Source organism: Leptomonas pyrrhocoris (genome assembly GCF_001293395.1).
Source record: "Leptomonas pyrrhocoris isolate H10 chromosome Unknown, whole genome shotgun sequence".
Taxonomy (NCBI): domain Eukaryota; phylum Euglenozoa; class Kinetoplastea; order Trypanosomatida; family Trypanosomatidae; genus Leptomonas; species Leptomonas pyrrhocoris.
In genome coordinates, this window is record NW_015438362.1 from 124,573 (window position 1) to 145,406 (window position 20,834).

Consider the following 20,834-nt stretch of genomic DNA (forward strand, 5'->3'; position numbering starts at 1 on the left):
TAATATACATACATAATATCATCATAAACGAATAGAACACGCAATACGAATGAAAGCGAGGCAAGAGCAAATGTGTAGAGGAGTGATGATTTTATGAGGAAATGCATGTGACCGGATAGGAGTCGCTTTAACAGAGCCTCTGGAGTACATCCCGAAGTCTCCTTGTATGGATGAGGGGGAGTTTTTGACTCTACTGGTGTTTTGGCAGCCAAACATGTGCAGCTGCTGCGCTTTAACGATTGACAGCGGCGCAAGTGATTTTGACGTCGATAAACAACATTTGCTTCAACAAAAAGTTGTTCGTATCACCTTTGCGACACACGCCGTAGCACTTCGATTTTTTCTTTCAGCGTTTTGCTTCGGAAATGAAACTACTGGAGCCAATCTCAGGAGGTTGTGCCCAAATAATTATGGTAAAGGAAAACTAAAAAAAGTCTCGCATTGGGATGTGTACCACCGCGTTCCACCTCTCGCAGCCACCTTGCACACCTCGCAAAAACACTCTTGATAAAGTGCAGAGACGACGGTGGCTGCGAAGGTGTGGAAACAAGCGCGTACAAAGTGACAATAGAAGGACTTACTTCTTCTTGGCGGCCTGCTTGCCCTTCGCCTTGCCGCGCAGCTTCTTGTTGCGGTTGCGGCGTTCCTTCACCGACTTGCGGGCCGGCAGGCGAGCCTTGCCGAAGCCCATGCGGGTCTTGCGGTAGTTCGGCTCGTAGCGCTTCAAGGACGCGAGGTCGTCGTAGATCAGACCGAAGCCGGTGGTCTTGCCGCCGCCGAACTTCGTCTTGAAGCCGAAGACGGACACCTGGTTCTCATCCGGAACCTTGTACAGGGTGGCCAGCTTCTTGCGGATAACCTTCGTCGGCACCGTACCGCACCACTGCGGGTGGTTCACCTCCACGATGAACTGCTTGCGGTTAAGCAGCTTGTTCACCTTGAACTGGGAGGTGCGGATGGACACCTCAGACTTCTTCTTCTGAAAGACCATGGTTGTCGTAATCCCCTTTATAGCATTACAAATGTGCATTCGGTATTCGAAATGTGTAGCGGAAAATTGTGAACACGGCGGAGATGTATTGTTAAAGGAAAAACAAAATGCATTAACAAATGGGGGCGTGCGCAGAACAGGAGAATACGGGGAGGAGACGAGAAGAGCAACCACTACATTCTCATTGGCAAAAAGGTCCAACATAATCTCTTGGCCAGCATCGTAGGTCTACTTTGCGAACGAGCATCGGAGTCACACAAGAGTTTGCAGACACCACTTCCCGATCAGTTCAATCGGTTGACAGCGGCAGCTTGCCACAGGGAAAGGAAGAGCCGTGAAGCAGCAGCGCTTCACACTTGGGGAACACCATGATGTGCCCTCTTTTCCTCATTCCTCTACGTGCAGCGAGAAAAAACAGCGCGTAGAGAAATACGAGGAGCAGGCGCTACTACCGCAGTGATGCGCTCCAGGTTCTAGTTTTTGTTTGTTTCATGAAAGAAGAGTAAAAATAAGAGTAGAAAAACATTGTTTTTCTCCATGAGCATCACGAAGAAATAAGCTGAAATCGGGGAGATACACGTCAGAGAAGCCTCTGCATGGAGCCAAGCGACTCAAAGCGCACAATGCACTTCACAACACGGAAGAGCCAGACAGGGAACAAAGCCGTGATGCGTGCAACACCGCCAGTCCGCAATGCCGGCCAACTGAATGCGTAAAGAACAAAAATGACTTACTTCTTCTTGGCGGCCTGCTTGCCCTTCGCCTTGCCGCGCAGCTTCTTGTTGCGGTTGCGGCGTTCCTTCACCGACTTGCGGGCCGGCAGGCGAGCCTTGCCGAAGCCCATGCGGGTCTTGCGGTAGTTCGGCTCGTAGCGCTTCAAGGACGCGAGGTCGTCGTAGATCAGACCGAAGCCGGTGGTCTTGCCGCCGCCGAACTTCGTCTTGAAGCCGAAGACGGACACCTGGTTCTCATCCGGAACCTTGTACAGGGTGGCCAGCTTCTTGCGGATAACCTTCGTCGGCACCGTACCGCACCACTGCGGGTGGTTCACCTCCACGATGAACTGCTTGCGGTTAAGCAGCTTGTTCACCTTGAACTGGGAGGTGCGGATGGACACCTCAGACTTCTTCTTCTGAAAGACCATGATTCCGTCGATTCCTGTAGTTGTGCCGATAATGGGAAGAGTTGGAAGCGCACAGAGGAAGAATAAGTCGACATTGTTGCGCGTGCAAAATGAAGCAAAGAAAAAGAGGAAAGAGAGGAAGCGGGAGAGAAGCGTATGCAAAGCGAAGAGGTGCAGACGCATCCGGCATTTTCAATCGAACGGCACCCAAAGGCTGCGAGCTACAGCACCTCACCCCGCGAACGCGAGCTCCACCGTTTCCACTCGTGTCCGCCACCTTCTGGGCTTAGATTACTTGTCACGCACCGCCAAAAGTTCAACAACATTCATGAGATATGAGCCACACAGAGATAGTTTGAACACTCGTGCGACCGACATATGCGTATTTTTTCGATGACGCGTGCTGTGTGCATTATCCGTTTTCCTCTAAAGGCGAGACCTTGCCACGGTTGCCTTGAAGCTTAGAGAAATCCGTCATCGCCAACTGTGCCTTTTTTCTTTTAATTCCGCGCATCACCAAAGAAAAGATGGCTTGGCAGGAAGAGAAGAACAGTATTTGCTGTGTTGCACTGTACATGTGTGATTAATTACATGAGATCAGCAAAAGAAAGAGAGAGAGAGAGAGAAAGCATTCTTCCAGCTAGACGATCTTCTTGGCGGTTTTTTTTTTTCAGTGTCGCGTAATGAAGTCGTGGTAAACCGAAAAGCAAAAAACAAAGCTCTCCATCTGGCCGTAGTGGCCTACGCGGCGGCAACACCTTCGCTGAGTAGGTTGCGAAGAAGTTCTTCCAAGACTCCTTCGGTGAGAACAGCCGCGGTAAAGTTCCCTCCCTTCGCTGCGGGAGCCGCAGTTGACGCGGCAGCAGCGTTGGACTTTTCCGCCTTCGCTCCCTTCTTGGAGGGACCACTGCCCGCAGCGGTGGCGTGAAGCACACGCATCTTTGCGTAGGAGGCAAAGCGCGGCGGGCACAGGGTCGTGAAAGATTCCTGCACGCTCGGCGAGGCCACAACGGTGCGGATGAGCTCATCCACCAACGCCGTCACAAAACGGGCCTCTTCCTTGGCGACTCCACCCTTGACGGACACCTCCGCAGCCGACGGCACCGCTGCGGGTGACATGGGGTCGACGTGGGAGCGGTACAGGGCGGGCATGTACGCCGCGGCAAGTCGCGCCTTTCCGTAGAGCAGCTCGTAGTCGTCGCGCGGCATGACGCGTGCTTGCACTAAAAGCCCGAGAGACTCTGCGCTGCGGAGCGAAGCGCTGCTAGGCTTCTGCCGGGGGGACCGAGGGCGACGCTCCAGGTGGCTACTTGCCTGCAGAGTGCGTTCGTCCCTCAGTGGGGCTGCCGCCGACGTGCACGGCGCGACCAGGCAGCTGACAAGATGCTCTAGCACCTGGCTGGTACTTCCAGCGTAAAAGGACACCTGGACGGTCTGCTGCTCTCCCGGCTGTAAGACGCCCTCGGCAGGGTGGATGACGAGTTGGGCGTCGCCGTGGCGGGGCTGTTCGAGCTGCCATGCGTACCGCACCGCACTCTGCGCCTCCGCCGCCAGCTGTAACGTGCAGATGCGCCGGCACAGCGTGTAGTACGCGACGGCACCCAGCGTGCACACGTCTTCCACGAGTCGAAGCGAACTCGCATGAGGGATGAGGGGTGGGACGACAGGGACGTGCATCAGGGAGTCCTCCACCCACTGCACGACGGAAGTCTTTGGCGCCACCCGTGTGTTGTAGCCGGTGCCGACAAGATCCACGTAGTAGCCCTCGCCCTGCGCCGTCTGCACCAGCACGGTGATCTGGTAGTGCCGTGCTTCAAGCGGTCGAAAGTAAAAGCCGATGCTGGCGGTCGTGTGCGGGGGCACACATCCATGCGGGTCGGCGCACTGAAACACGGGGAAGCCGTAGTTGCTCTTCGCGTGTGCCTGCAGCGCCGTCACATCCACCGTGTACTCCACCGGCTCGTCACACGGGTTCGACACGGTGACGTACTGCAGCGGCGGCTCCATATCGCCCAGGGCGACGGGCAGCAGCTCGTAGACCTTTTCGTGGTGGAAGTTGAGCACCTGTACCTCCGGCGGCAGCGTACGGCCCTCCAACACCACGGCGACACGACGCTCCCCCGCACCGACACGTAGGAGCATCGGCAGGCGGTGCACACCGACCTCCTCGTGCGTGTAGGCGATTTGCAGCTGCACCGTGCCGCCGACATTAATGACGCCCTGCGAGGGCGTGACGGCGATGATGCCGCGGTCCACGATGTACTGCAGGTCCGCCAACTCGGTGTTCTCGAGGCACCAATGCTCGGTGTTGGCGTCGTGCTGCGTGGGAAACATGAGGGAGAAGGGGGAAGGGCAGTCGCCGGTGTTCTGCAGGGTGACGGTCAGGCAGACGGCAGGCGTCATCTCGTGGGCCACGCCGAGGTCCATCGTGAGAGGCACCAGACCACTCACGTAGTGCTGGAAGGAGAAGACGTCGGCGCCGGCGTCAGCGTCGTTGACCGCGGCAAGTTGGGCGTTGACCGCGTTGAGGTTCAGCTGCTGCCACGCGAGCGGCCGCGCCACGCCAGGGAATTTCACATTCACAACCTGCACCGCCGGGTGTGCGGCACGCAGACTCCAGCGACAGTGCGGATGTCGCTCGGCCTCTGCGACGGACTCTGCGTCCGGCACCTCACCCAGGTCGGTGGAGAGTCCGCTGATCACTGCGTAGAGGACAAACTCGGTGAGGCCAGGCGTCGGCTGCCCTGCCGCGAGCACCGTCGTGTGCGTGCGCGCCGGCAACACTCCCCGACTGTTGTGCAGGCGTGGCACAATGACAGACTGCTGCGAGGCAGCGGCATCGATGCGCATCGCACGCACGTCGTACTGCACGTCGCAGATGCCGCTGTTGTACAGGGTGAGGGTTGCCTGCTGTTCCTGTGTGTCCGGGGCCTCGCCGACGTCGATGACGCGCGGCTCGACCTCCACGTCCGCGTACGCGCCCTCGCCGTAAAAGGGCAGCTTTTGCCGGTAAAGTTGACGATTCACCGCGTCGGTCGCGCCGTCCTCCAGGTAGAGCTGGAGAAAGCCGGAGAAGACGCGTGGGTGCTGGGGGCTGAAGAAGAGCGTGACGGGCAGCCGCGCTCCGCCCGGCACCACCGCCCACTCCGGCTCCATGCGCAGCACCCCTAAAAGGCCGACGGAGGTGTCGAAGCGGAAGGAGACGGGCAGCGCCGTGGTGTTGCGCACCCACGCCTGCTGCTGCGCTTCGCCGGTGATGCAGCTGGGCGGAAACACCACTTCCGAGGCGGCTGTGTCGCACGCGTTTCGCCACTGCAGCTGTGGCAGACAAACTTCACCGAACAAGGTGATGGCGGTGGCATCGCCAGGTGTGGGGCTGGCGGCCGCCTCGGTGGCTCGCGTACTTGAGTTCCACGACAGCGTCGCGGCTGCCTCGTAGCGGGCCGCCTCACTGGGGCGAAACTTCACGACGAGAAGCTGACGCGCGCGTGGCGGCACCACCCCGACCGGCGGAAACACTGAAAACGCGGTGCCGTCCACGTCGGTGTCCTGCTGAGATGCCGGCGGGTCCATCAGAGTGGTGTCTGGCGGCAGCACCACCGCACTCACCTGCTTCAACTGCAGCGCGTTCACTTCATACCGCGCGGCCGTCGCCCCTTTGTTGTGCAACGTGATGACCTGATAAGAAGACCCACCGAGGCGACACGCTGGCAGGCACACTTGCTGGGCTGCGCGAATCTGCGATGCAACGGTTGCCTGCGCCTGTTTTGGAAGACTGGAAGCGACACCGCTGGATGTCGTGCACGTCACTGTAAAACAGCATGGCGGAACGACACAGTTGTCGGGGGCGAGGTAAAAAGCGGACATTGATTCGAAATTCACGTAACATTCCAGCGTACAGAGTGCGGCGTAATCATCCGCGCTGCTGAGGTTGCATTGCAGCTGAAAAGTGGCGGAGCTGTTGGGGTCAATCACCTGCTGCGCGGGTGTCACCGAATACGGACAGGAGGGCCCCGGCACGCTCCACGTCGCTACGGCCGACACATCAGATGTATTCATGACGGTGACTATCTGTCCTCGGCCGTCGTTCGTGCTGCCACGTTGAACGTTGCTGTTGTGCCTCGGCGTAAAGGTGTACAGCTGGTGGGCGTCGAGCCCGAAAGGGTTGTTGACCGCCACGTGCCCGTTGATGGCCTCCAGCGTGTTGAGTGGGCTGCGGCATTTGTGCTTCGCCCCGCGCATAACAACACTCGTACCACGCACGTCTTCTTCCACGCGCCGCCACGCCTCCAGCGTTGTCGCCGCCACGGGCCGATGCGGTGTTGGCCGCGATCGAAGTGCCACATTCTCTGAAACGTCGTTGCCGCCGTTGCCGTCGCTGTCGTCCTCTGCGGCTGCTACGGCGGCGATGTTCTCCAGCTCCGTCGGGGTCAGAAGACCGAGTCCTCGCTCTGCCCGCAGCAGCGCCGCCTCCACGTCAGCAAGATGCAGCGCCGGTGGGCGTACGGTGCTATTGTAGGCCCCACCGAACACGTCTACGCCCGCGACGTCCGTGGCGCCCTCGACGAGGAGGTGCAGACGGCGGTAATACAGAATAGGGTGCGACGGCTGAAAGGTCACGGCCACCTGCGTCATCGACTGCGCGGGCACCGTGCCGTGCTGCGGCTGCACCAGAAATGCCGCTCCAGGCGACGTGTTCACCCAGGCAAATGACGCGTCGATCGCCGATGTGTTGCGCAGCGTGATGTGTCGCGTCCGTTGCTTTTTCGTGGGAAGGTGCTCTAAGTCCACCGCGCCAAAGTCGACGCTGCTCAGCGATGTCGTGACGCGCGGACCGCTGGTGGTGCCGCTGAGCTCTAATTGAAGCGTGTTGCCCTCGAGACAGTCGATCTGAAACACGCTCGACTGCAGCACGCCAGCGCTGCCGGGGGTGTAGTGAATGCGTAAGGTTTGCGTCGCGCCACGGGGAACGACAAACGGCTCGCCGGATCTGGTCACGCCGTCTGCCGCGCCTTCCACTGTAACAAAAAAAGCTGAGGCGATGCCGTCGTCAGAGCGTCGCAGCCGCACCGTGGCGGGCACCGCGGATGGGTTGCACAGGCGGACCTCTTTCGTGGACACCGATCCATTCATCTTGCCTTCCATCTTCACGATCAAGGTATCGTTGCTGCCGCCGTCATTCTGCTCGTCCTGATCTTGAAAACAAATAAAAGGATACTTGCCGACGCCGGACACCTTGAGGGTGGCGATCACCTCGTCCATACCGGTGAGTCGACAGACCGCCTGCCCCACCATCGTGCACGCGTCCGTTGGCGTGAAGAGGAGAGTGAGATGCATTACCTCGCCTTGATCCAGTACGGCGTGCTTCGGGAGAATGCAAAACGGCGCGGGAGCTTCCCAGGTAAACTCTACAGGTGCCGTCCCGCTGTTGCGCAGCTGCACCTCTGCGTGACCCGTAGAGCCAATCGCGCAGTAATCGAAATCGTAGCTGGATGGCATGGACAACTTCGCGTAGGGCGTCAGGCAGTCAAGGAGAACTTGAAAGGATCCCCTGCCTTCCACCGTGATGGTGATGGCATCGTGCAGCTCCACCAGCTCCGCCGGTTTAAAGGTAATGCTGATCTCGTGCGAGACGCCGCTGCTCAGCGTGACGGGCTCTGGAAACGACGTCAGCAGGATCTTCCTGTGCACCGGCAGCGAAATCTTAATGGTTTGGGATGCGCGGTCGACGTTCTTCACCAGGATTTTACGAGTGTATTCGCAGCCAGGGGTCCATTCTTTCCAGATCAGCCGATCAACACAGTCGATGCCCAACGCGTGCTGACGCTCGCCACGACGCTCCTTCATTTTCGACCGCTCCGTCATGACGCAACAACAAAGACAACAGCGTTGTTTCTCTTTTCTGCTGTGTAAGTGTATTATTTTGGAAGAACGCAAATTAGACGCGTAACGCGTCACGGCACCACACGTAATCTTGGAATACTCTTTGCGATTAATCTCTGCTTTACAAGAGAGAAATTTCTCTTTTCCGTTCCTTTCCCTCGCTGCTCATTAGGATCAGAAACAAGAAGAAGAGGGGTTTAGTTGTTATGGGTCCACAGGTGAGTGAGCAGCACGCGTCGAGAAGGCAAAGAAAGTGAGGAAGGTCATTTGCAAGAGGGAGGACAGAGAAAGAGAGAAGATCTCCTTGCGCAAAACATACGCCGACGGCACAGTTTCATTCCAAAAGCAAACTCGTTTCGCAACAGCAAAAGACTGCTTTCTAAATACATATATATATATATATATTATTACCCTTTTAAATTTCTATTTTTTGTCGATTGGCAGCCAGAAGAAGAGGGCGAGAGAAATATCATGTGATAAGAGCAGAAGAACGAGCACACTACCCAGGTAGGTTGATACGGATGAGACGAAGAAATTCACCAGCCAGCCGATCAGGAGGGAGGGATTGGCTCGACATTCAGGCAGCCGCGAACACACACGAAGAGTTCATACCCAGTAGAAACAAGATGCCTCATGCGCCGTTGGGGAAAAAAAAGAGTGTGTGCTCCAGCGACGCGGGAATAGTTGTATCACGTTTATAGGTTACATGTGTGCACCACCGCGAGAAGATGAGAAAACCAAAACAGAAGAGTATAAAGAGCGCTCACTTCCCCTCCGCAGACCGCCAACACCGAAGCGCGAAATAGCCGAGGAGGAGGTAGACAAACATGCTGCACACCACAAAGAGGGTGTGAGGCACGATATCCCTCGGATACATTCCCTGCGACTCGGTGTAGGCGGTGCCTGAGGTAATGCACGGTGTCAACGCCGACGAATTCGTGTCGCACACCAACGTCAGCCCATCGAACTCGCTGGCGACGAGGGTAGAGAAGGCGTAGCGGACGAAGGAAACGTATTTGATCCATCGCCACACAAACGGGATGCTGTTGAGACTCACCAGCATGCCGCCGGTGGGGAGTAGGTATAAGACAAGGAGCAGCGAGGTAATGATGTTCGCCGTGGCGTAGTTGGTGGACACGTTCGACATGAGTAGACAGAGCGCGTACCCATTCAGCATGACAAGCGAACAGACCCCGTAGAAAACGAGAAACTTTATAAGCGAGAGTTGCAGTCCCACCAGGAAATAGACGATGACCACGAAGGCGGCGTTGACGGCGATGCCGACGGGTACATCCTGTATCACCTTCCCCACGTAGTACGCGGAGGTGCTGTACATGCCGCTGCGGTGCTCCCGTGCGTAGATGGCGCGATCGACGAGAAACATCTCGAGGCTGCCGAGGGACGAGAAGGTGCTGATCATCATAATGAAGAAGAGTACACCCATGCGACTCCGAATGCTATCTTGTGTGGTGCCTACTTGATAGTAGATGGTGCCAGTGAGGAAGGCAAAGATGATGGCGGACGAGATGGAGACGTAAGTGGCGACGGGGTCGCGCCGCCGATTGCGCAGATAACGCAGCGCGATACACCGCACCTGCGTCCCCCAACCGCGGAAATATGCTCCGGCCTTTTCGTTCTCGACAGTGGCGGAGGAGATGCGCGGCGGCACCACCACGCGAAATTCACACTGCAGCTCTCGAATCTGCTGGAGCACGCCAGGCAGCCGCAGCGACGCGAAGGCGGCGGCGATGTCGCGGCCTTGCGTGGGGCTGGAGCTGACGACGTTCGCCCATCGCCCTTTTTCGCCAGGCGCCACGGGCGGGCTGAGGTGTTGGGTGCCGCCGCTGTTGCTGTGGTGCTCGGCGACCGCTACTTCGCTGTCACGCAGCGGCCACTGCTCCTCGTCGGCGGGTGGCGTCGACACGGCATCGAGGAGGTAGTCGGCCGGGTTGCTTGGGTAGGTGCACGGCAGTCCGATCTCGACAAAGAAGGAAAGAGCCTGCGCGGCGGGCCCGAAGAAGGCCACTTCGCCCACGCTGTTCAAGAGCAGCACGCGGTCAAACACCTCATAGATGCGTGAGCGTGGCTGGTGGATGGAGAAGATCACCGCCACCCCAGTCTGGGCGAGGGAGCGCAGCAGCAAAAGGAGGTGCATCGCGGTGAAGGTGTCGAGGCCGGTCGTAGGCTCGTCGAGGAAAAGGATGGCGGGCGAGGTCACCATCTCAGCCGCGACGGCGCACCGCTTCCGCTCGCCACCGCTGACGCCGCGCACCAACGCACTGCCGATGCAGCGGTGACGCACGTTGTAGATGCCCAGCTGCTTCAGCACGCGCGTGACGCGTTCGTCCAGCTCGTCCGGCGAGACAGTGGGCGGTGTGCGCAGCGTCGCAGAGAAGCGCACGGCCTCCTCGACGGTGACGTAGCTATGGGTGAGGTCGTCCTGTTGCACGTAGCCGCTTTCGCGACGGAAGCGGATCGGGTCGATGGGCGCGCCATTCACGCAGATCTCGCCAGAGCGCCGGCCCATCTTGGATGTTTTTCGCTGTGCCAGGATGTCAAGCAGCGTCGTCTTACCGGCGCCGGAGGGACCGAGAACGGCGAGCATTTCACCACTCCGCACGTAGCCAGAGACGTGCCGCAGCAACGTGTGTTCGTTGGACGCCTCGGCAGTGCCAACGGTGTAGCTGACGTTTTCCCACGTGAGGACGGTCTTGCGGTGCGTTGAGGGCAGCGGCGACGAAGAGGTCTCCGGAGACGAGGAGCTCACGAGCAACCCCGCTTCTGCGCGATCGGACGGCGGCGCAGGAGACGGCATGAGAAAGAGCAGGGAAGCGCCGCACGAAGTGACGATATAAACATATATTCAGCAAGAGAGAGAGAGTAGTAGTTAGGAATACGGAATGGTCCGGACGTACCTGCTGAGAATTAAAAAGAAGAAAAAAGAAACGGTGAAATACACCGCAATTGCGGTGAGCAAAGGGAAGACAAGGGAAACGAAAAGAGGAAAATTGAAAGGGGTAGAGATGGAAACCCGCCGTAACGCGCCATTGCAAGCGTATGTGCACAACACCACTCCACACAGGTGCGGCCCACAACGCATCGACGGTAAATGGAGCCAACAGTCGGAAAAGCTTCAACGTAGTTGCTCGCGCGGAATGGTACTTCGTTGCCTGAACTCCGCATCTAGTTGGCAACTGAAGCGCAAAACAGTTCCATTAATACTGAATCGAATATTCTGTGAAAAACAAATGAAACCTAACGTTGTGTCTCGTAGCAGGAAAGAAGCAGCGGCACAACCGCAAACGGACTTGCGCAGATTTGCGGTGTACAACAAACAAAATACAAGAGGATCAAAAAAAAAAACTGAGTAGAGGGAGTGCACATCGAAACGCTGTATCTCGTCGTTGAGCGTTGTTTCTTTTTTAAGTTTAAAGGGCCCGCCATCCACCGGGGCGGCGAATCACCAAGCTTTCTTCCTGCAGCCGACTCATCACTACGTCCAGCAAGTCACCGAAAGCAGCGCTGTCGCCCATCTGTGCGTATATGTGCGCTGCCTCTGCGGGCAGGATCACGTCTCGTTCATCACCGAGGAGCGACTGACAGCGGCGCAGCTGCTCGACGAAGAGAAGACGCCGCTTTTTCTTCGACATTTTTCCCATCCGGTTGCCATCCCGTCCGACACCTCCGCTCGACGGCCACGGTGCCCACGCTCCGGCGTCACTGGTGCCGGGTATGGTCGCGGACATCGCGCGAGCTGCCGCTGCTGCTCGTGCATTCTCAGCGCGTTGCGTGCCGCTGCGCTGATGCAGGAGATCGCCCAGCGTGACAAGGTGGTGTTCGTAGAGCTGCCACACCTCGTCGCGCATCTCCACCGTCCACCCCACCGCTCGCACCTCCTCGGCCGTCTCGAGTAGGAGGCGTGCCTGCGAAAGACAGCGCAAAACGCGTAGGTGCGATTCAAAGCACAGCGGGCTTGCGGAGAGACTTTCGTCCACAGCACCTGACGCTAAACGTGAATCCATCTGTCGCGACCCACGACAGGCAGAGGGCGGAGGGAGAAAAGTGCAGGTGGGAGGTTGTGCCTCCTCCACAAGACCCGCCGCAGCCACCAGCTTTGGCATGTACGAAGCGTAGCACACAGCAGAGTCCATTGTGGCGTTCAGCAGAGCAGGGTCGGCAGCGCGGCGTAGCAGATACTCCACATCGTCCGCGGTAAGGCGTTCGGGAAGCGCACTGGCACCTGGTCCCCGCATGAGGGACGCGGAGCGCTGCGTAATGGAAGAGGAAGAGGAAGTGGAGGCGCCGCGGGAGGTAGACCGACTAGTGGAGGCCCGCGCCCGCGACGCGGCCACCACATCTTGACTGATCAAAGCGGACTCGCCGAGGGAGCTGGTAGGGATCAGGGATGTCACCAGGGGGAAGAAGGGAGCCAAGTGCACCGCACTCCCGCTCTCCTCCTCAGCCGCTGCGATGATGTGCACAGGGAGACCCATCGCGACGGAGCTTTCCAAACCCTCCATGTCCGCCACACAACCACTCTGGCGCTCCAAGGCGTCCTTCAATGGTGCCACGACGGCGGCGGAGGACGAGGCGGGGAGATGATCGAGCACCAGCGTCGTGGCGGTCATGCCGGGACCGGCCATCAGAAGATCACGACGGCGCGACGGAAGAGCTGACAGAAAGGACGCCCCATCGCTTGTCCGCGTCACCTCGCCGCGACCCGCGCATCGAACAACGGTGGAGTCCAGCACGTCAGCTTGGGCACCCATGAGAGACTGCACGCCGCACAACAACGCGCTTTTCCCTGTTTTTGCCGGACCGAGGAGGAGTAAGTGCAGTGGGCGACGGGTGGCATCTTTGAGGAAGTGCTGCGAGCAGTACAGCGTGTACATCACCACCAAGAGGACAACTTTCTTCGCTTGCGTTTGCCCCAACAGCTTCGGTGCCATGTATCTCGCCACATCGTCAAGCGATCGCAACGGCCCGGACCACTTCTGTGCCGCGAAGCTCGACTGCATTTGATCGTAGAAGGTGCGGAAAAAGTTACGCTGCTCGGTTGGCGTAGACGCTTCGGTGCTACTCGGATTCAAGGTGGTGAGGAGAGCTGCGGGTAATGAAAGCACGACAGAAGGCTGCGCGGCGTGAACCACCAGCAACGGCTCCTGCTGCTCCGTCTGCGAGCGATAGAGCAGGGCGTTGATAGAGGCGCCCAGCGAGAGGTGCCGGAGCGCACCATCGCCGTAAGCTACCGCCGCGGCCCGCGTGCGATCGCCGTGCTGCAAGACCAGGTACACCGTGCGTGTCCAGGCCGGCACCATCGGGAAGGCGCGGCCGCAGCGTCCACACGTGTCGCCGCCGTACAGCAACGGCAGAACTGGATGAAAGCCGGCAGTCGTTGCGGGGTCGGCACTGGGACAGTACGGACAGGGTTGGGTGTCCCAGCCCGTCTGCAGGAGGTTCTTCGCGGTCGGCTCGACCCGCAGGCCGACGACAACGCACGTCTCGGCATACAAAGCTTGGGCTCCAGCAGCACCCATCTGCGGATCGACCGTTTCCACTGCCGGAGAATCAAAAGAGAAGTGCGGGGAGAGGAGTGTGACGCCACTCTGGCGGGCGAGACAGCGGAGGAGGTACACTTCGTAGGGTTCACCCGGCATCGCCCACACCTGCGTGCTCCACTGTTCCTGCAGGGCGGGCGGTGGAGGGGCGGTACTGCGCATGAGGGCGTGCATGTCGTGCACGAGGCAAGAATGATGTGGAGTCCGCTCCGGGTTGAGCGCGGCGCTAACGTAGTCGAGCCACGCAACGCAGGAGCGCACAGTGTCCAGCGTACATGGATTTGCTGTGGAGGATCTCATGCTGAAAAAAGCCTTGTTGTGTCTGCAGAAAAAAAGAAAAGAGAAGGGGTTACGTGAAGAACAAGGGCAAGCCCAAAGAAAAGCATAGGGGGTTGGTTGGCTGCGATTACACCGCTTAAAGATCAACAATGCGGCTCCATATTTAATGAAAAGTTGGAAGAATTGATTCGTCCTTTTTATAACTTTCGACCTGCACAGAGTGCTGCGGCACGAGCAATAGTTTCGTTGCTTCTTTTTCCTTTCCGAACAGTTGAGACGCAAAGTTAAAACAGCGTTTGCCGATGTGAGGAAAGCTACCATGGAAATTAATAAGGGCAGCTCATTTTCATGTACGTGCTGAAACAGCCACGGCTAGAAGCCAATTGACTGCAACGACTCAATTGAGATTTCGTACAAGCAGGTGTGCTGCTGATGATCGTTGACGGAAGCAAACAGCGAGAACATCACGACGACGCATTGAGCGGCAATCCTTTACTCGCCACTGATACTCCAGTGTTTGCGCTGCTTCTCAAGCGTTTGCTGCAACGTGCTCTTGTACGCCTCGACGTAGAGCTCACCCGCCAACTCGCTCAGCGCCTGGCGGTAGGCTTCGTTCTGAATGCTGGTTTCGCGCTGCGCGCTCTCACGCGACGCCATTGTGAGGTCGTGGTCTTCCTTCGACCCATTGGCCAAGTTAGCGGCGTTGCTGTGCACAACAGCCGCGTCTTCCATGTGGAAGTAGGTGAGATCAGCAAAGAGAGAGGGGGAACAGCTCGGGCAACGGAGTTTGACCAACTCTAATAAAAGAAAGAGGAATAAAGTCCAGTAGAAATACAAAACGTGCTAGGGGATCGAGCACAACAGATGAAGAAAAAAGAAGAAGAGGAAAACAACAAAGGACAGCAGGAAAGAGGAGGAGGGAGAGAAGCGGTGAACGTTGACAGCTGCGAACCTTGTGCAGGCGCGGTAACGACGAAGAAACAGGAAGAAAAAAAGCACCCACAATAATAATAGTAAAAGAAAAACCGTGCTGAAGCAGCGCCAGGGTTTTGCAGTAGAGGGCCGACGTCCTCGTCGGCCCTCTACCGAAGTCGTTGGTTCAGGAAGAAAAAGAAGGCGAAGCAAGATAGATGCGCCGAAAAAAAAACCCCGATGCAGACGCAGCTCCGGAAAGAGACTCGAGTAAAAGGTGTGTGTATGCGCGTACGCAGATGGCACATAATGACACGTATGTGAAACCAGATAGCAAACGACAACAACTCAACAGGACCGCAGAAAACTGCACAGTCAACCAACCACATCACACAAACAACAACAAAAACCACATCAGGTGGGGGACTGAAAAAGGAAGGCAGAACACCCCTTTCAAGTGATGCCCAGGCAACACCCCCCCCCCCAAAAGAAAACGGAGGCAACACCAGCTTCGTTTTCTCTGTCAAAAGAAGCTCTACTGCGGTGAGCGAGAATTATTAAAGCGCGCAGTGCGTGCGTTGGCACGGGCGCCGGCAGAGTTGAAGAAGGTGCGAGGTCCCGGCGCGATGTTCGGCTTGCGCATGCGGGCGGCCTCGCGGCGCACGTTAATCCGCACGGAGTTGTGCGTTGGCAAATTGCCATCGTAGTTCATCCAATCGAGGACGTGCATTGTGCGGTTGTGCAGCTGTGGCGCGACGTTCTCCGGCTCAAAGTCCCACTTTACCAGATGGCTCATCCGCTCCTCCGGGGTGTCGCCGTACCACTGGTAGTTCACCCGAACGTATTGATTCTGCAGTGGGCGCTCGCTCAGGACACGCATGACTTCTTTCGGGTTCTTGACGGCATTTCCCATGGCGTTGCAGGCCTGCACGATGGCGTGGAGCACCTCTTCCGCCCCTTCTTTAACGGATTGGCCCTCCTGTGGCTTGATAGGGATCACCTGGTGCGAGCCGTCGAGGCAGTTCACAACCACCCACGGCGTCTCGCTGTACTCGAGCAGCATCTCCGTCTCCACGTACACATGGGAGTTATGGAAGGTGATGGGGATCAGGTACTCCTGCGCGACCCGCTTCGCCGCATTCGCCGCCAGCTGGCCCTGCGCGGAGCTCTGGCGCTGACTATAATAGACGTAGATGGACTTGGTGTAGGGGTGGACCTTAATCACGTGCTCGAGAAGCAGCGCGTATGGCCAGATAACCTCCGCCGCCTCGTTGCCAAACTGAGCCTTTGGCTTGGCGAGTCCTTTGAAGGGCTCTAGGTCGTCCCACGACTCGCGCATTTGAAGGTCCCACTTTTTGATAAATTGGTATTGCGCCGCCTCCTTCGGGGCGGTCTGGCGCTTCCCTGGACCGCGGTGCATACCGGTGGGCTTGCGGTCGGTAGAGCTTGGTACGTCCTGCAGCTGCTCCAAGCCGCGGAGAAGGGCGGTGGGCTGCGCCACAAACGCACGAGAGGCCGCCCACGTGGCCGACACAGCGCCAGCACGGCTGCATACAGAAAACGACTTCATCTTTGCTAACTTTGTAGCGCTTCGTTTATTTTTCTCTCTTTTGGTTCTTGTTTGTCTACAACAACACAACCGTGCAACAGAAAAGGAGGGGGGGGGGTGAAGCGCAGCAAGAGACAACGCGGAAATGCGCTCCCCTTCTGGTACTTCAGCCGAAGAGTGGGTGTTCGTAGACCAATAGGGAGTTGAGAAGCGGAGGTCGAGAAAACGAGACGTGCTTTAATTAAAGAAAAAGGGCAGGAATTGTGGCATGGAGAAGCACAAGCAATGGATGATGAGAGCTACACACAGAGTTTAAGTATCCTCGTTTACACGGTGCCAAGGGGCGTGGTTCCGTGAAGCCGTCATCAGAATAATGTTGGCTATCGCGCCCTAGTCACAACGGCGGCTTCTTATTGCAATACTACTCCGCCAGAAAAAAAAATTGCGGTGCCTTTAGAGGATCGTTTCGTGAGGCATCTGAGAAGTGCGCCTCTTTTAAATTAGCGGGGGAATCGGCTCACTCGACCACCCGCAGCATGACCACAAACAGACACAACGGTACCACCAGAAGAAAAAAAGGGGTCACCTCTTGAGCAGATCGGCAGTAAAACAAAAAATAACATCAGAACACCAAAAAAAAAGGCTTTAACGCAGCACGAAAAACCTCCTCTTCTATACTACCGTTTTTGGTAAATGAAGAGAACACGATGACACGTAGGACCCTGCGTGGTCATTCACTTACTTCGACACGGCAGCTCGCAGGGCAGCCATGCGCTGTTGACGAGTCTGGTTCAGCACACGCGGGCACCCATCTCTGTCCTTCTCTAGCGCTACGCAGTACGGGCAGTAATAGGCGACATCCGTCACCCGGCGAGAGCCACACATGATGCACGCCTCCTCGCCTTCCGTGGCCATGATGCTGCAGTCCTCGCATAGGTGGACTTCGCGCATCGTGTCCACAATTTCGTCGAATTGCAGATCGCAGATAACACAGCGGCCTTCGTGCAGGCGGCATACGTAGCCGATTGCCGTGCCGGCAGTCTTGCGGCACATTTGGAGATCCTTTGAATGGCGTAGCATCTTTTCTACTTTTTGCGATAACGCAATCCTATGTTGTTGTTTATTTCGTTACCTGTTCAGAGACGCCTAAATGAACGTACGCTTCCTTTCATAATTCAGTGAGAAGACACACACACACAAACACACCGATGGGAAAGAAAGAGAATGACTTTAATTCGGTTCTTTCAAGTGTGTGCAGCCACGCCCAGACGTCCCCTTATTGACCTTTCGCATTGCAGTTCGACAAAAATAGTGGGATGAAAAGAAGAGAAGAGGGGAGACGCGAAGAGAGCGATGATCCACTTGCTCGACCCAGTGATACGACAAGGGAGAGGAGGAAACCACACGACAGTGTGAGTACGCAGAGACAAGCAATTCTCTTTTACTTTACCGCCGGTGCTCTACAGCAGCAGCAGCAGATGACAAAAGCCTTCTTTCTATTAAGAAGACATGAATCAGAAAACAGTACCAGATCTGTGACACCAATTTCTCTTTACCGTTAGGCCTCTACGTTCGTCACGCTCACGTTCGTGTTTACCTGAGGGAGAAAGAAGCAAAAAACAAAAGAGAGTAGCAACAAATGACAGCGGAGTCGAAAATAAAACAAGCCTGAAGCAAACAAGCGGAGACCAAAAAAAAAAAAATCAAAATCAAGACGAGCGGGAAAGAAAATCAAGAAGGAAAAGAAGGTACTCGAAGAGGAAAGGCAGACGGCAAAAGGGACAAGAGGTACGCACAACCTCATGCCGTAGAAAAGTCAAAAAGAAACTTGCAAGTTATGAAAGCGGCATTTTAGCTGCCTGAGCGCAACATTTTGTTTGCTTGCTTCTCTTTCCTGTACCTCCCAAACTTCTCTACGGCCTGTGCACGAAAACCAAAACAACAGCCGCGTATAGACAAGACGTGCACGCCCTCCATTTGTATCTCCATCCGTCACTATCAAAACAATCACCCGGACGTACATGTATGCACCTAGCAACTCGGTTTGACACTTTGTCTGTCTCGCTCCCTCTCTCACCACTTATTCTCGTCTCCGTCGAGGCGAGGCTTCCTCGCCTGTGGCACTTTCGCCACCCGCCGTGGCGGCATCGGCACGCTGGCGTTTGCGGTGCGGCGCCGCAGAAAACCTGTCGCCGCTCTGCCTCTCCTCCGCCGGCGACTCTGCCGGGGCCAGTGGCGTATCGGTGAAGAGAAGCGGGTCGACTCCGTTCTCCTCCACCTGCCCTCGCTCAACTTCTCGGATGCTGGCCTCACTGGCAGAACGCGCAGGAGCCGCCACAGGAGAGGTGACAGGGGAGCTTGACTGAGAGAGGAGATCCTGTCGATGCTGCGCCAGTGCGCGGCGCTCCGCCTCAATGCGCTGCAGCTCGGCGAGGTGTGGCAGCGGTGCGTGTGCCACCACAAACGCGTGGGCTGTGGAAGACGAGAGGCGGGATGAGGGGAGGGAAGAGGAGTGCGCGGCACCAGCAGCTGTGGCGGTGGTCGGGAGGGTGCGCGGTGTGTTCCGTGTGTCCCGTGTGTGTGGCGCGGCAGCCGGCAGGCGAGGGGCGAGGGGCTGTATGGAGCCGGTGAATCGACCCACTGCGACACCTCGCACGGCGCCGCGTCGCGGCTGGCCGGTTCGCCACGCCGCGTCTGCCACGGGTTGCCGACACGTCGGACACGTCGCCGCTCGCACCAACCACGACCGCACACACGCGCCGTGAAAGGTGTGCCCGCAGGGGAGGCAGGTGACGTGCTCACCAGGGAGGAAGTCGTCGCGGCAGATCGCACACGCCTTCGAGGGATCGGCCGTGACGGAGGGAAACCGGTCGAGCACCTGCTTGTAGTGCTGCAACTTCCACGATGCGCTTGCGATGAGGTAGAGGCGCAGGAGAACGAAGCACTGCATCCACATGGGCAACGACGACGGAGAGTAGTACCACGCCGTCACGGCGCACACCACGGCGTACAGATACGCCATGTACAGCTGATGGACCTCCGAGTGAGGGTTCAACCCAGAATCCTCCAGAGCTCGCGCGGCGACTCGGTCCACCTTGTTGGCAAGACACTGCATAAGGCGGTACCCACACAGGCGCATGAGGGCCGTGGTCAGGTTGCACGCCGCACGCACGCCTACCGCGACGATGTACACGGTAGATGTGTACCACATCAACAGGGACGCAAAGCCGCCCTCCTCCCTTTCCGCCTGCGGCAGCAGTACATAATACGCCCACTGAAGCGCGCAGCCCACCACGCACACAAGGCATCCCACGGTGGCGAGAACGTGATCGACGACGGACTGCGACTCCCACCAGCGCATCCAGATTTCAGTGCGGGAGGCGAGCGCGGAGAGGGCGATCCGGGTAATCAGTGCGGCGGCCCAGAACTGCAGGGTGTTGCCAACAAGCAGCGAAATACTGGCGACGTCTGCGATGACGTACAGTTGCGAGTGGAACTGAAAGTGTTGAAGCACGTCCTGCAGATCCCAGGTCACGCGCAGACGAAATACGCTCGCCACCACGTGGTGTAGGCACGCGTAGAGGAGGTGAAAAGCCAAGTCCAGTCTCGTGGCGATCATCGTCGCCAAGAACGCGGTCAAGCACCGCGAGATGATGAGGGAGGCATTCCAGTAGAGCAGGAGCCCCACCACGAACGCAAGGGAATAGGGTCCGACGGCGAAGATGGGAACGGCGATGTGCATGACGGAGCACACGGTGGGGTAATAACAAAGACAACAATAAAAACGAACGGCGCTATGAGCCTTTGGGGTGAAAGGGAAAGAAAGAAAGAAAAGTTGATTTGTGACGAAGACAGCTGCTGCTTTTCTTTATAAAGTCGATTTTCTTCTTTTTGGCAGTGACACGTATGCGCCGGAAGACACAACGGAAAGGGAAACACACACACACACACCTCGTGTTTTGCGTGCTACTGACCACACAGACTTTCTTCCGTCGGTGATGCGCGTGTTTTGTATTATTATAATTTTATTTTGGCGAGCAGAGCACAAGGAGTTGGTGCTTCTTTGTCCAAGTGTGCGTATGTGCGCGGAGGCGCGTATGTCTGTTCTGGCGCTTTGCGTTTGTCGTAAGAAAGAGAGAGAGTTTGACGCAAGAAGGACTCTCCTTCCGCGGCATTGTTAGCACATAGGGAAAAAATGACGAAGGAAAGTCGAAGCGCGAGATCGACATCAAACGACACTGCTGCACAGTTCTCATTTCACATGAATGGTGAGAAAACACCCACAAAGCACGACTTTGAGAACTGACATGTACGTAGTTTCGAGAAGCGTTAACCGGCAAGGATACACGCACGCGTGCGTGCTCGGTTGCGCCAATACGCGTAGCAGCTCTCAAAGAACGGTGGGATGCAACGCAACCAAAGGAAAGAGCTGCTAGCGGGGATACTGATTAATTAATTTCCTTACGCCCTCATATCACACTCAGAAGAAAAGTGTATGAGAAAGGGTGCTGTTGCATGAAGCAAAATTCCCTTGTACTT

At 57.1% G+C, this 20,834-nt stretch overlaps 8 protein-coding genes across 12 annotated transcripts; all 8 read right to left on the reverse strand.

The window, feature by feature from the left end:
* Positions 1 to 577: 577 nt before the first annotated feature.
* On the reverse strand, positions 578 to 1,007 carry ABB37_03668 (40s ribosomal protein S24e; the record flags this gene model as incomplete). Its single annotated transcript, XM_015801070.1, has 1 exon — positions 578 to 1,007. The coding sequence occupies exon 1, from the start codon at positions 989 to 991 to the stop codon at positions 578 to 580; it is 414 nt and encodes a 137-aa protein (XP_015659690.1). The 5' UTR covers positions 992 to 1,007.
* Positions 1,008 to 1,721: 714 nt separating this feature from the next.
* On the reverse strand, positions 1,722 to 2,150 carry ABB37_03669 (40s ribosomal protein S24e; the record flags this gene model as incomplete). The annotated part of the gene is made up of 1 exon (XM_015801071.1): positions 1,722 to 2,150. The coding sequence occupies exon 1, from the start codon at positions 2,133 to 2,135 to the stop codon at positions 1,722 to 1,724; it is 414 nt and encodes a 137-aa protein (XP_015659691.1). The 5' UTR covers positions 2,136 to 2,150.
* A 705-nt stretch (positions 2,151 to 2,855) lies between these two features.
* On the reverse strand, positions 2,856 to 8,421 carry ABB37_03670 (hypothetical protein; the record flags this gene model as incomplete). Of its 3 annotated transcripts, none has more annotated exons than XM_015801074.1 (1): positions 2,856 to 8,421. In XM_015801074.1, the coding sequence occupies exon 1, from the start codon at positions 7,977 to 7,979 to the stop codon at positions 2,856 to 2,858; it is 5,124 nt and encodes a 1,707-aa protein (XP_015659694.1). In that variant the 5' UTR covers positions 7,980 to 8,421. The 3 variants fall into 3 exon arrangements, with proteins under 3 accessions (XP_015659694.1, XP_015659693.1, XP_015659692.1); XM_015801073.1 differs by having other exon boundaries at positions 2,856 to 8,162; XM_015801072.1 differs by having other exon boundaries at positions 2,856 to 8,159.
* A 339-nt stretch (positions 8,422 to 8,760) lies between these two features.
* Positions 8,761 to 10,812, reverse strand: ABB37_03671 (putative ATP-binding cassette protein; the record flags this gene model as incomplete). The annotated part of the gene is made up of 1 exon (XM_015801075.1): positions 8,761 to 10,812. One exon carries the CDS (start codon positions 10,810 to 10,812, stop codon positions 8,761 to 8,763), a length of 2,052 nt encoding a protein of 683 aa, XP_015659695.1.
* A 613-nt stretch (positions 10,813 to 11,425) lies between these two features.
* ABB37_03672 (hypothetical protein) lies at positions 11,426 to 14,678 on the reverse strand (the record flags this gene model as incomplete). 2 transcript variants are annotated; one of them, XM_015801077.1, is made up of 1 exon in its annotated part: positions 11,426 to 14,678. In XM_015801077.1, the coding sequence occupies exon 1, from the start codon at positions 13,853 to 13,855 to the stop codon at positions 11,426 to 11,428; it is 2,430 nt and encodes an 809-aa protein (XP_015659697.1). In that variant the 5' UTR covers positions 13,856 to 14,678. The 2 variants fall into 2 exon arrangements, with proteins under 2 accessions (XP_015659697.1, XP_015659696.1); XM_015801076.1 differs by having other exon boundaries at positions 11,426 to 13,878.
* A 603-nt stretch (positions 14,679 to 15,281) lies between these two features.
* ABB37_03673 (putative mitochondrial hypothetical protein) lies at positions 15,282 to 16,460 on the reverse strand (the record flags this gene model as incomplete). The annotated part of the gene is made up of 1 exon (XM_015801078.1): positions 15,282 to 16,460. Exon 1 carries the CDS (start codon positions 16,314 to 16,316, stop codon positions 15,282 to 15,284), a length of 1,035 nt encoding a protein of 344 aa, XP_015659698.1. The 5' UTR covers positions 16,317 to 16,460.
* A 573-nt stretch (positions 16,461 to 17,033) lies between these two features.
* On the reverse strand, positions 17,034 to 17,580 carry ABB37_03674 (hypothetical protein; the record flags this gene model as incomplete). Its single annotated transcript, XM_015801079.1, has 1 exon — positions 17,034 to 17,580. The coding sequence occupies exon 1, from the start codon at positions 17,373 to 17,375 to the stop codon at positions 17,034 to 17,036; it is 342 nt and encodes a 113-aa protein (XP_015659699.1). The 5' UTR covers positions 17,376 to 17,580.
* A 795-nt stretch (positions 17,581 to 18,375) lies between these two features.
* ABB37_03675 (putative zinc finger protein) lies at positions 18,376 to 20,459 on the reverse strand (the record flags this gene model as incomplete). Of its 2 annotated transcripts, none has more annotated exons than XM_015801081.1 (1): positions 18,376 to 20,459. In XM_015801081.1, exon 1 carries the CDS (start codon positions 20,035 to 20,037, stop codon positions 18,376 to 18,378), a length of 1,662 nt encoding a protein of 553 aa, XP_015659701.1. In that variant the 5' UTR covers positions 20,038 to 20,459. The 2 variants fall into 2 exon arrangements, with proteins under 2 accessions (XP_015659701.1, XP_015659700.1); XM_015801080.1 differs by having other exon boundaries at positions 18,376 to 20,408.
* Positions 20,460 to 20,834: the final 375 nt, after the last annotated feature.